At 36.4% G+C, this 12,878-nt stretch overlaps 1 protein-coding gene across 2 annotated transcripts in view; it reads right to left on the bottom strand.

The window, feature by feature from the left end:
* tho2 (THO complex subunit 2-like protein) overlaps window positions 1-12,878 on the bottom strand; it is a 61,798-nt gene that overhangs the window by 23,782 nt on the left and 25,138 nt on the right. For both annotated transcript variants that reach the window (XM_071596698.1, XM_071596699.1), the window contains exons 18-24: window positions 11,545-11,664; window positions 6,780-6,971; window positions 6,358-6,486; window positions 5,518-5,778; window positions 5,306-5,431; window positions 3,891-3,984; window positions 2,024-2,192 (exon numbers count right to left, since the gene is read on the bottom strand). In XM_071596698.1, coding sequence (XP_071452799.1) covers window positions 2,024-2,192; window positions 3,891-3,984; window positions 5,306-5,431; window positions 5,518-5,778; window positions 6,358-6,486; window positions 6,780-6,971; window positions 11,545-11,664 — 1,091 coding nt within the window. The remainder of the gene's footprint in view (window positions 1-2,023; window positions 2,193-3,890; window positions 3,985-5,305; window positions 5,432-5,517; window positions 5,779-6,357; window positions 6,487-6,779; window positions 6,972-11,544; window positions 11,665-12,878) is intronic.

Here is a 12,878-nt window from a genome sequence, read left to right as displayed (position 1 = left end):
CCAAGAGTTGATGATGACTAACCCTTACCTCCTGTAGAATTCAAATTTTTCTCCCCATACCTAAACTGTGGTCCCCGACCTCATCACCACCTCTTCTTTTGCCTACCGTCACATTCCAATCCATCACTATCAAATATTTCCCTGCAGGAACACCCAGGATTGTCCTCGAACTGTTTGTATGCTCTATTCACTTCTTCCTACTTATGATTGCTTGGTGGCATGTATACCTGAATAATGACCAAGTTTGTTTTGCTTTTATCTCTACTAGTAATATTCTATCTGTTGCTTGCTCTATGTTGACTACCCTTCTCTTTACCTCTTTATTCACTATTATGGCAACCCCTTGTTGGCATTCATTCCACCCGCTGTACATTACTCAAGTAATTCCAGCTATCTTTCCATTTCACCTCGTATAGACCTAAAATATCTACATTTCCTCTATCCATCATCAGGGCTCTATATTCTCTAATTTTCCTGTTCTAACATTTCAAGTACCTACTCTTAACTACGAGGGTCATCCGGAAAGTAGTACCCGTTCGTGCCGCATGAAGTGCTGACGACGCGAGTAGCCGCTGGACGAGGTCAGATAGCTTCAGTGGCTTGTCTGCCTTCTCTGAGCCAAGTTGCGTGACGCTAGCATTGCCTGTGTTGTTTCTGTGATTGTTTACAATGTTTAAAAAAATTGAGAACGCCGCCAGTTGTGAAGTGAGGGCAGTGATTAAATTCCTCAATGCAAGAAACGTTCGCCCATGTGATATTCATCGCCAATTAAAGGAGGTGTATGGAGACAATGTAATGGACGAGTCGTCTGTTCGGCAGTGGTGTCGCAACTTCAACATGGGGAGGGGGAACACACACGACGATGAGCGTTCGGGGAGACCGTCTGTCATTACAGACCAACTGGTGAGCTCAGTTGACGAATTCGTGAGGAACGATCGGCGCGTCACAATTGATGACATCTGTGAGCATTTTCCCAATGTTTCTCGAACAATTGTTCATGAAATTGTTAAACACCATCTGCATTATGCAAAAATTTGTGCAAGATGGGTCCCTCGCGTATCTCAATGAGCTGGCGGCGAAGGACTATGCAGCAGGAATACAGAAACTTGTCACACGTTATGACAAATGCCTTAATTTGCTTGGAGATTATGTTGAGAAGTAGTTTAAAGTATCCTCTTTCAAATAAAATTTTTTATGTTTGTTAATATTTACTTTTGTGTCTTTATTTCACGAACGGGTACTACTTTCCGGATGACCCTCGTAATTCGGTCTTCTTCTACTGCATCTTCTGTCCTGCTACTGCTGGTTTTGCTTTGCAAGGATTTCAGGAGATGGCCACCACAGAAGGCTTGCCTCTCCCGCTGCCAGGCACAGCACACAGCCAACTTGGCCAAGTCCCGTAGTTGCTAGGACTCGTTCTCTATTCTGTCCATCAAAAAAGTCTTGGGAATAATAACCGAGGTGTTTCCCTTTGCCTTCCTCGATAGTGTTTTTAAAGTGACACCATCACTCAGATGCCTTTGCAGGCACCTCACCGACGAACAGATGCTGTGTGGACTACCTTTTGTCAGCCTCTTTATCTTTGAACTATCTAGCAAGGTCACATAATCATTGCCTCTACCAGATCAGCTCTAGGGGGTCATCGGAACGCACAAGCCCTTCCACCATGTCACAGTTGTAGTTCATGGGAGGGCAAGTCCCATAATTGGAAGCTTTGATGGTAAGTGCAGAGAATTAAAGCATGTGCTGAACTACACGTTTTTTGCTGATTGCATCAACTAATATCTTTAACTTCCCATTGCAACAACTCAATGCCCGAGCCAGTGGATAAATTAATAAATACCTTCATCAGACTTTACTCAAGGAATGTTTCATTTTAATAGTTGCTAAATTTGTAATTTTCAAGTCAACTGAATAATGATATATTCAACTCATTTCATGGTGATGATTCAGATAATAGACTGCATATTATCAATTTACACTGGAGTTCAAGTCAACAATATCCCTACATAATTAAACTCACCCTGATTCTCGTTTATTCTCTGAGGTATTAGTGGTTGAAGTTGATTTAGATGGAACAGACTTAGCACCACTGGAATCAACTTGACGGCTTGTATTCTTCTTTTCTTTACTCTCTTTGGAGACCTCCTTTGTTTTCTCAGCAGCATGCCTTTCAGATGATCTCTCTTTATCTAGAAAATACATAAGCCAACAAATGCATACAAGTTATACTTTAATGGAAGTCCTTAAATGTTCACATAGATTCTCAAGTAACATTAAAAAGATATTATTGGAGAGAGGAAATATATCATTTTAGAGCTGTGCAAGGTGAGATCGAAGGACAGCAGGGATAATTGAGCTATTGATAAGCTGAGAATAGAAGCTTTAGAAAAACAGGTGCGGAGATGGATTTAAAAGGTGAAATTGAAGGAAAACAACGCACTAGGCATGACATGTTAGAGTTCATCGTTGGGAGAAATCCAAAGGAGGCAGAAATGATGGGTGGAGGGCTTCTTGATTGGAAATGGAATATTTAATACTGTGATAGAGGCAGGTGAAGTAGGGGGATAGGTTTTGTTAGGATAGGCAAGGGAATATATTGTTATACCAATGTATGGGTTGAGTCAATTCAAAACCAACCTTAACCTGTAGAATGCCAATAATGATAATTATTACTAATGTTATTAGAAAACATACATAATTATTATAAATTTCCCAAGGAGGCAGAGGAAGATTCATTAAAACTTCAAAACTGAAACTTAAAATAATCAGCCATGACACTACAATCATGTTTTATTGTCACATGTTATACATCGCTGGATCTAGTTAGGTTATTACTGCAGTAAAAGATGATAAAAAATTGCCAACATCAAGGTGTCTACCCATAAAGGAAATAGAAATACTGAAGTTTTTCCCGGATTTGTTTGAGAAATTCCCAGATGCCAATTTAACACTAAGCAAAACAGTTAAATACTTACATAATACATAGAATATATATTAAACACTACAAGCAAGTGATTACTTCACCATATGGTTGGATACAGAGTATTGGAGTTCTGACACCAAGAATGTGATAATAATTATTTCTCCATTTCCCTAAATGCTCCAAATCTGGGAGGAAATTGTAGCCTCTCTCACAATAGAAGTTCGTTGTGAAGAAGAACTGACTTTCTTTCCCTTTAAAATGGTGAAGAGGCAATGCCCAAAACCACAGTAACTGCCCATTTCAAGGCAAATTAATAGCTCTCATCCTTAGAATGACCATAACACAATGGAAATTCCCAGGTGGAAGGAAATCATGCGTAACTCAACCAACAAACTGAATTTCATTCCATAAAGTTGCATAGTATTGTCACAACAGGAAGAAAAGAATGAGGGTATGCAGTGACCATATTCTCAAGTGACAACCATGGCAAAAAAAATATACCTATTTAAGGCAGGAAATATAGCAGAAATAAAACCTGCTGAACTTTTCTTGGAAGGCACTTAATGCTACTTACTATACCCAATGAATTTATGCTTGTTGGAGAGATCAAAACTCTGCTACATCATTGTCGTCATAACTTTATTGACTGCTAACATTTCATGATTTTTATCTATCATAGTTAGAATGCAAATTGTACATCCAATCCAAGTAAATTTTTCAACACAATGGCCAGTTTTATTACAGGAAGAATCATCTGATATTGAGTTCGTAACTCACATTATAGGCAGGGAGTCCAGTTTCTCCCATTTCCCTGTGCTTCCCAGAATGATATTTTGAGATGAAAAATCACAGCTTGGTCTATTCTGGGATATACATCCCAGATAGATCACCTCAATAATTTGAAGAAGACTAATAATCTTGCATCAACAGTAGAAGTAATAAACGTGAGCTTGCCATAATTTACCTGTTTTAATGACTTCCCCATTTGCTGGTTTGGGGGCCGCAGCATGCTGCCCACTCACTTCTGCCTTCTGAGCAGCCTCTTGTACTTTACTTGTCTGGAAAAAAATACAAGCCTACGTTAAATTCAAACAAAATAAGAAAGAAAGAGGGCAATACTGAACAAGTAACTTCAGCATTGCACCACTTGGTATGTGCACAAATGCTAGAAATCCCAGTCCAGGCAAAATTCATTTGAAGAGATTGGAACTTGAACCCAGATTTCTCATTTTGCAGCTGAGAGCCATTGGCATGAAGCAGCCATGGCATCTTCTTCAAATGTGAATTCGTTAGGGTTTTATATGAACAAGACTTTCTGATAATCTACTGTACTTATAGAGTCATCAAGTAATCTTAGTTATGTACAATGAACCACAGTCCATGTAGTTGAAGATTATGACTAAACACACAAGTTTTTGCCTCAAAACATATTCAAACTAATTTGAGCAATTAAAGAATTTTTTAAAAAGTTATACATGTGGTCTACTTTTCCATTGACGTTATACTTAAGACAATAAAAGCGGCAGGTAAAGGAAGATTGGAGATAATGGGAACATGGCACAGCAGAACAATGCTGAAAATAAATTGGGTACACAGAGTAAAAATGAAGTACTACGAAATTAGGGTGCAGAGAGAGGCCTATGGAGGATATTTACTGGACAGAAGAAAATTTATTGGGCATATACAGGAGCATGATAGTTTAGTGAAGACCATAATTCAAGGAAATGTAGCGGGATCTTATTACAACAGAAAGGCCTCAAAGGAACTATGAAAAGCATTAATGGAAAATATTGGTTAAAGAAGCTCTGAGGAAATGAACACATTGACATAAAACAGGTAGTCTGGAGAGAGCTGCAACATGCTAATCCTCAGATTGATAACCCATGAAGATGAATCTTACTTTCACTACTTTTGGCCCGAACAAAAAAAAAATTTTCGATGCGCTATCTAACAATGAATCAGTTAATATTTGATTATTGAATCAATGTGCAGGGAAAATAGCACACCTTTAAAATATAATAACCTTATCAATAGATTAACAAAATGGACAATGGATTATTCAGATATAGGCTCATCCAGAAAATTGACAACAAATTACTATTCAACAGCAGGAGCAGCTATATTTTCAAAGGTGTCATGAACTAAACATTAGCAATATTAAGCTAAATTTTTACACTGGAGAGACACTTATTAAAAATTAAGTAAGGCACTTAACATTCTTGTAAAGAGGCCACCTTGAACATTGACACATAAAGTTAGGAAATATTTGCCATGATTGGATTCACATTATAAATCTAATAAAGAAGAAATGTAGTGCTTGATCTAGTACTGAAATGGTACCACTAATTTAAAATAATCAATGAAAAATTGAGCACGAACCTTGTCAGGAACTTGATGGAAGTCACTCTCTTTTATCATGCTTGAGCTTTTGGCTTTGAGATGCCCACTATAACTTGTGGCTAAAATAAACAAATCCTGTCTTTGGCTCTTCTCTTCATCTCGCACCTGCAGGCCATTATTAAAAGTGTCCATTAGACACACTTTACCCAACACAAGTTTTACATTCATGTAAACACAAACAAACACAATACCTTGTCAATTTTCTTCTCAATTATTTGCACCAATTTTGGCAGGACAGGAAAATGAGGTAATATCTTGATTAGAATAATTAAGGAGTTCCTAATTTGCACATAATCTTTGGAGTCCAAGCACACCACTAAGGCTTTAGTGATCTTATAATGCCACTTGTGGCAAACATGGCGATAATTTTCAAAGCCAACATGGTCATCAGCTTCAGAAAATTGGTTACACACCCTAAATTTTGTCACAAATCCAGGATAATTGGCACATTCCTGTAATCATCCAAGACATAGAATCAGTAAATAGGCTACAAAATAAGAGATTGGGATCATTTTCAACTTGACAAACAGCAAAACTTTTTCTGCCCCATAATATGTAACTCCTAATGCTTAAAATTAATAGCAATCTTGTTCCCAAATTGGACATACACTTTATTTTCTAACAGTTAAAGAAACCAAAGGTTGATCAGTATCAATGTCAATTCAAATTCAGAGTGGACAAGTTAGAGAAATAGAAACCAAAAGAGGATTGTAGATATTACAGACAATTTATAGGAGAAGTTTATATTTCCCATTAAATATACATTTAAAATCAGAATATTTAATTTGCTTACTGACAACTTGAAATATTGTAGCAAATTATGACTATTCCACAGCCATCAAATTATGGTTTCATTAAACAATATCTACATACATATAAGTAATGATTTAGGAAGCATAATATCATAAACAAAACTTTTAATGCATCAAAAATCAGATTACCCATCAAATAAAGCTTGAGAAGCCACATTACAGGTGTTACTCACTCAATTCTACCTTCCTTCACAGTCTATCATACAAAATATCATTTACCTTATTAAAAGTAACATCATCAGCATGCCATTTCATGACAGTTTCCAGCATTGCACAAAGAAATCTACCATAGCGGTTGGCTTCATTTTCTGTGCATGAGGTGACCGTATATGTGATATCACAGAAGAGCTGGATAAAAAATTCAACATTTCAATGAGTATTACTAAATGATAGTAGTATTCAGGTTATTTCCAATATATCAAGGGCATGTGAAACTAATTTTATCATGCGCTCATGCATGAATTACGGTAAGGAGTATTAAAAAAGACGACATAAAACACACTTTAAGAATACACCTTGGAACATTTCACTTAACACAAATATGTTGAGGCAATGATAACAACATAACACATCTTTAGATGAAAAACTAAAATGAGTGTTCAAGAAAAACTAGATTAAAATAAAAAATCTACAGTACTTACCCTATCATAGCACAAGAGGGTGGAGAAATTGGCAGTTTTCAAGCTGTGAATTGTGTGCACAAATTTAGCACAATAAACTGCATCGGTTGACGTAAAAATACACCTTGGAAATATACAGCGTTGAAGAAATTGGGTTATTGTTTCATTTTTGGCAGACTTAGCGGAGCGAGACAGAAACCATGAATCCTTCTCCTGCAATGAAAGTATGTTGCAATTTTTTAAATATATACTCATGCACTTGGATATTGGGTTGATTAATAAAAATCACTTCACTTGGAAACTCAACTTATCCTTTCCAATCATGTATTTGGAAAAAACAAATATTGAGAGAAAAGAAATTAACTCATGGGCATTAATGTTAAATTACCGCTTATCTGCACTGATGATAGTGTACATGGACAAAAAAATAGCTTTGAATGTATTGGTTCTATATAGCAATGATATACAATAGAGTGATATACAAAGACAGCTATTACCAGTTACAGCAGGAGTTCACACCAATAGCAAGTGGCGCAGAATCCTTTATTTAGACGATTTTTCACAAAAAGTATGTAAGAAACTTCCAAAATGTAGAATTAAGATAGCCCATTATAACAAATCAAGCCTCAGCGGCCTGCTCTCCCACACAAAGGACAGAATCCCATATAAGGAAAAGAGAGGAGTATATAAGCTAAAGTGCGATTGCGGAGCAATATACATCGGACAGACAGGGAGGAAATTCCAAGAACGAGTGAAGGAGCATCAAGCATGTGCAAGAAATAAAAAGATGAACTCTCAATTCGCAAAGCATTTGATTGATAATAACCATAAAAGTGATTTTGATTTCGAAATTTTACATGTTGAAAGCAAAGGCTATAGATTAGACGCCTTAGAACAGTTAGAAATTTTAAATAGTGTTTGTTTGAATGCAAATATTGTTAACGAATTTCTGTATGCCTCCCACTCTCCCCTCCTTAAAGTCCCAATCCTCATGGTGGCCGATGACACCGCCCCCTCCCCTTCATCTTACCCTCTCTAATCCCCTGACTCACAAGAGCTCTACAATGTAGACTTCTCCCTCCCGCTCCACATTCCATCAACATTGCGGAGGGGACGCCAAACTGCCCTCCCCTCCGGCACGCAAACCCATCCTGACTTTACCCCTCCCAAACCTTCCTGATTATCTCCACCCCACCCCCGCCCTGGCTGTATATATAAGAAGGGCTGCAAATGTAGAGACCTCACCTGATGATGAAGTTTTACTTCGAAACCCGGGTCGTGTGAATAAATCGTTTTCGTGTGGAACTACAAAGTTAGTCCTTTCATTTATTTATATTAGAATTACATGGTCTGAGCAATCAATGTGCGAACTGGTGCCATCTGGTGGCCATGATGGGGACTACAGCCCCACCCACTGGCGCCGCTATTTGCCCGAGAATTTGAGCCGCCTGTGCTTGGTGGATCTTTGAGCTATGCATATGGTGCCAGTGATGTTAGTTTCTGTTTTCCTTGCATTTACTGTTTGTCAAAAACGGAAATTGACAAAATAATGGAGCAACAAATCAACATCAAGTTTTCTGGTAAAGTGCATTAAAATTTATGAAGAAATTACTGAAATGTTGACTGCTGTTTACGGCGATAATGCTCTAAAAGAAAAATCAATTTTCAAGCAGATTTAGCATTTTAAAGATGGCCGACAAGATGCCATGGATGAGGCACGGCTGGGACAACCTTCAACCACATATGCTGATGATGACATTGATCGTGTTTAGTCCCTTGTCCTTACCGATCATTGAGAAACTGTACGATGATAGCTGATGAACTGAATTTAGGAAAATCAACAGTGCACACTATTTTAACCAAACATTATGGATCCTTCAACATGGCAATGCACCTGCACATTCAGCATTGATTGTTCACCAGTTTCTGGCAAAAAATTCAATCACCATCCTTGATCATCCTCCTTATTGGCTAGATCTCACCCCCTACGACTTTTTCTTCTTCCCGAAAAGCAAAAATGTTACGAGGGGACAAAACTAAGAAGATGTTGACACAATAAAGCAAGAAACGACAAGAAATCTAAAAAGCCTAACTGCTGAGGACTTCCAAGGGTGTTACAAACAGTGGAAAAGAAGATGGAATAAGTGCATAACAATGAATTGGGAGTACTTTGAAGGGGACAAAATCTATCTTTCTATCACACTTCACAAAGACCTAAAATGTCTATATTTCCTCAAGGGGACAAAATCAATGTAGACTAAATTTTGCAAAATAAAGTTTTTATGGCCTCATTTCCCATATTCATTGGACAGTGTAGCATATATTTTAATCTTATACTGTAAGACCTCATATACAATACGATATTTATAAAACTTTCTTTGATGTAGTCAATTTACGCAACCTCAGGTACATAAACTCAAATTAATGTGTGTAGATATATGCTTGTTTCACTAATGTTTGCTTAGTTTAAATCCTCATGATTAAGGTGCATCAATGAGGGAGTTATTACTAGCATTTTTACTGTAGCACTTTTGCGTACCAATGATTCCAGGACATAAGAAACCACCAGTTAAAGTTAAGTGCAAAAGAACACAATTATAGCTATATAAATGATAAAAGTGTGTATTCCATTACTTGTAGGATTACAAAGGCATGACAAGCAAGCTGGACAAGTATGCCTTGCAATCTCCTATAAGATAATATTGGATGTGTGCTATCTTTTCAAAATGCTGTAACTTTTCTGTGATAGGCTATAACATACTTCTGGTAGGACCTGTGGTAGAAAATGTTTGAGATGGTCAACCCCAATGCAATGCCTACAGGCAGTTGTTGGGTCATGAATTTCAACTATAAATATGTAAACCATCAAGTTTTACTTGCCAATATTTTTGAGCATCATGCCTCATATTCAATGTTAACAATTGCTTCAAGAAGAGAGATGTATTTTCGAGGTTAGGAGCTTACTGATTCACTAAGTGGTAAGGCAAGACTTTTAGAAATGCACAGGATACTCAAGTTATCTTGCAACACAAGAAGGAATTATTATGTCGCCACTTATACTGGTAGATTCAACCACCAGGATAAAATAATAGTGATAATCACCAGTTCTGACAGATTCAAGCATTCATTCTTCCATCAGCTGATATAAGAAAATTGAACCAAGGCACCTAAATATTATTATTATAAACCAAAATTTAATAATTTAGTCAAAACCACCAATTTTTGCATGCAATACGTAGGCATGTGCATGTATGAGAGTTTGTGTACATGATCAAAATAGTAATGTGCATGAATGGCTCTCTGGTGCCCTAATACCTCCTGCAGTATATTGTCTAGATGTAGGTTCCTTTAATAGGTTGGCAGTGATAAAAGTAACAATTTACAGCAGCATGGACAAGGAGAGAAGTTAGGACAGATTTCACTTTTGGCAATGCATATGGGTAAATAATTGTGCACACATTCGGCAAAGTCATAATTTTGGCCAAGAAGGACTGCGAGTGGATTTTTTTTTTAAATCAGGATTTTACTTCACTTGCACAATGAAAAATAATCACACTCAATTTTCCAGTTTCCAGGATTTTTTGTGCCAGCTGCCACAGTAGGATTTGTTTATAATTCATTCATTCTAATGAAGAATAATATCATGAAAAGCTTACTAAAAGGCTATCAAAATTCAACATGTAACAGAGTTCAATCAAAAACAATCAGAAGTAAATAAAGGCAAAATGCATGATCATTTGCGAATACTTTTTAGAGGTATAATTCAATGTAAGCAGATATGTGGAATGCCAATACAATGTGGTACCCTCAAATATGGTGTTTGTGATCATTTTTATGAAACACACACAAATTTTCCAAGTACATTTCTATATTTGTGGCTAGCCTCAGCAGGATAGGTTAGTGTGTGGAATACCCATACAATATTAATGTCAAATTCAATGCATATTTCATCCTAATTTTTTCAATAATTAACAAACAAGTAAGAAATATGCATGGAAGTGTCATTATAATTGAAAGAAATAAACTACAAAATTTAATTTATATCTTAGTAAAAAAGGTGCAATTATTATATGTAAAAACTATTGAAGAATAGCCATCAGTGTCTAAACCAATTATTTCCACGCTGAATGCCCAATTTTTATTCATTTGCGATTGTTCTAGGCTTAGAAAATTCCATGACATTAATGTTGGGTAAAGTAATGTAAAATGTATTTAATAGCTGTCAACAAATATAAGCAATAAAATGAACCGGATAGTTAGAAGAATTTTTCTGAAATGGCTAAATTTATGTTTTTACGAATGTCTTAGTCAACTTTCTGAGGTTTTCACTGATCCAACAAGGGATTGCTATGGTATGGTGGCCAATATGATGGCTTCCCAACAAGAGGGCCCAGATTCAAATCCTGGAGGCGACAGATATTTTTCAGTGATATCCTGATCCCTACTTGAGGTGCTTTGGGGAGAGCACTTTGGGTGAGTAAGACGTCTGTCAGATGGGACATTGACCTGCAAACCCCTTGGCACCTTTCAATTAGAGTAGGCTAATGCCGATGACTGGTTTCTCGCCTCTCTTCCTTTCACATCCATCCCCATTGGCACAAATGAACTTAGCAGTCAGTTGCTTCCCCTAAAACTACTACAGATCCCAATGGTGACTGAAAGTCATATTATTTAAAGATCATGAAACACACCCACCAAGTAAGAAATAATGAATATGTATTTAATTTCCACTTTTGTTATAATATTTAACCAAATATATTATAGAACTGAGAAAGGCTCATCATACCTGCTTTAATCTAGCCATGACTTTCTCAACATGCTCCTGCTGCTTCTTACGCTCTTCCTCCAGCTTCTCAACAAGGGCTGTATACCTTTCCTGCTCCTTTTTTCCTTTCCCTCCAGCAGCCTAAAAAATAGAAATAAAGAGTCACCATCCTCCTGATCAATATATTATTTTTTAAATCAACTAATAAAATATACTTCCTCATGACCCAGGAATTGAGATTGGGCAGATAGGCCAATTCCATAGCAGATGAAACATCATTCTCATCCTTTTGACGGAATCAGCCCTTCAGATTGTGTTCTATCTATGTTAACACTCACTTTTATCAATAGTGCCCAGTGATCAGTTTGAAAATCTGGGCCAGAAATTGCCATTTTGCTTGGTGCTTCACTTATATGTACTCAAAATAAAATGATGAAATGAAAGATTTTACCACATGTACATTCCTGTTCAACTACAGTAGCATATGGTCTGATTAGTACATAAGGTATTCATATGCCTTTTGCCAATGACATCAATGGTGTCCTATTTTGACATTGTGTCACTTGAGTAGGAATTTAAATCAATCGTACCACAGCAAAACAATAAACTGATTAAATATCAATACAAATATATATTTAGAATATTATAGGACTTCCATGTACTCAAAATTGTGCAAATACCAATGAATCCCTGATAAATGAATTGATTTTTTAATACAAGAAACAAATCCCAATTTGTCAAATCTAGCCATGAAAAAGGAGAATAACTATTTCAGATACGAAGGTAGTGATGAACTTTACAATTTGAATCAATTGGTAAAGACCTGTTACAGATAGTCAATACACAAACTTAACTTAGTGGGGTATGACATATCATAATTCTGATAAATCAGACTGCTTTACAAATATGTGGTTAAATGAATACATACTTAATATATGATTTTTTTTACCAATGTTTGCTTAGTTTAAATCCTCATGATCAAGGTATATCAATGAGGGAGTTATGACTTGCATATTTAATCTAGCACTTTTGCGTACCAATGATTCCAAGAAATGAGAAACCACTAGTTAAAGTTAAGTGCATGAATCCATAAGGAATTATAAGCAGGGACTTCATAAAGCATTCACATACTATTACATGACATAGAGGGCAATGTTAAAATGTAGTTTCAAAGATGGCTGCCACCCATGGTTTATTATTCATTAATATACCATTTAATGCTTAGAAACTGTCAGGTTCATGATCTTTTATATTCATGACCAAAACTGGTAGTTCAATGTCTTTGCACCAAGTTACCTTGAGTTAGATCATCATTTCAAAAATAAACTATTAGTGTACTTTGGAATATGAAATTA

Source organism: Hetaerina americana, unplaced genomic scaffold (genome assembly GCF_022747635.1).
Source record: "Hetaerina americana unplaced genomic scaffold, ioHetAmer1.1.p SCAF_8, whole genome shotgun sequence".
NCBI classification, from domain to species: Eukaryota; Metazoa; Arthropoda; class Insecta; order Odonata; family Calopterygidae; genus Hetaerina; species Hetaerina americana.
Note: the sequence above shows the minus strand (reverse complement) of the source record. Positions and strands in the feature narration are given on the sequence as shown.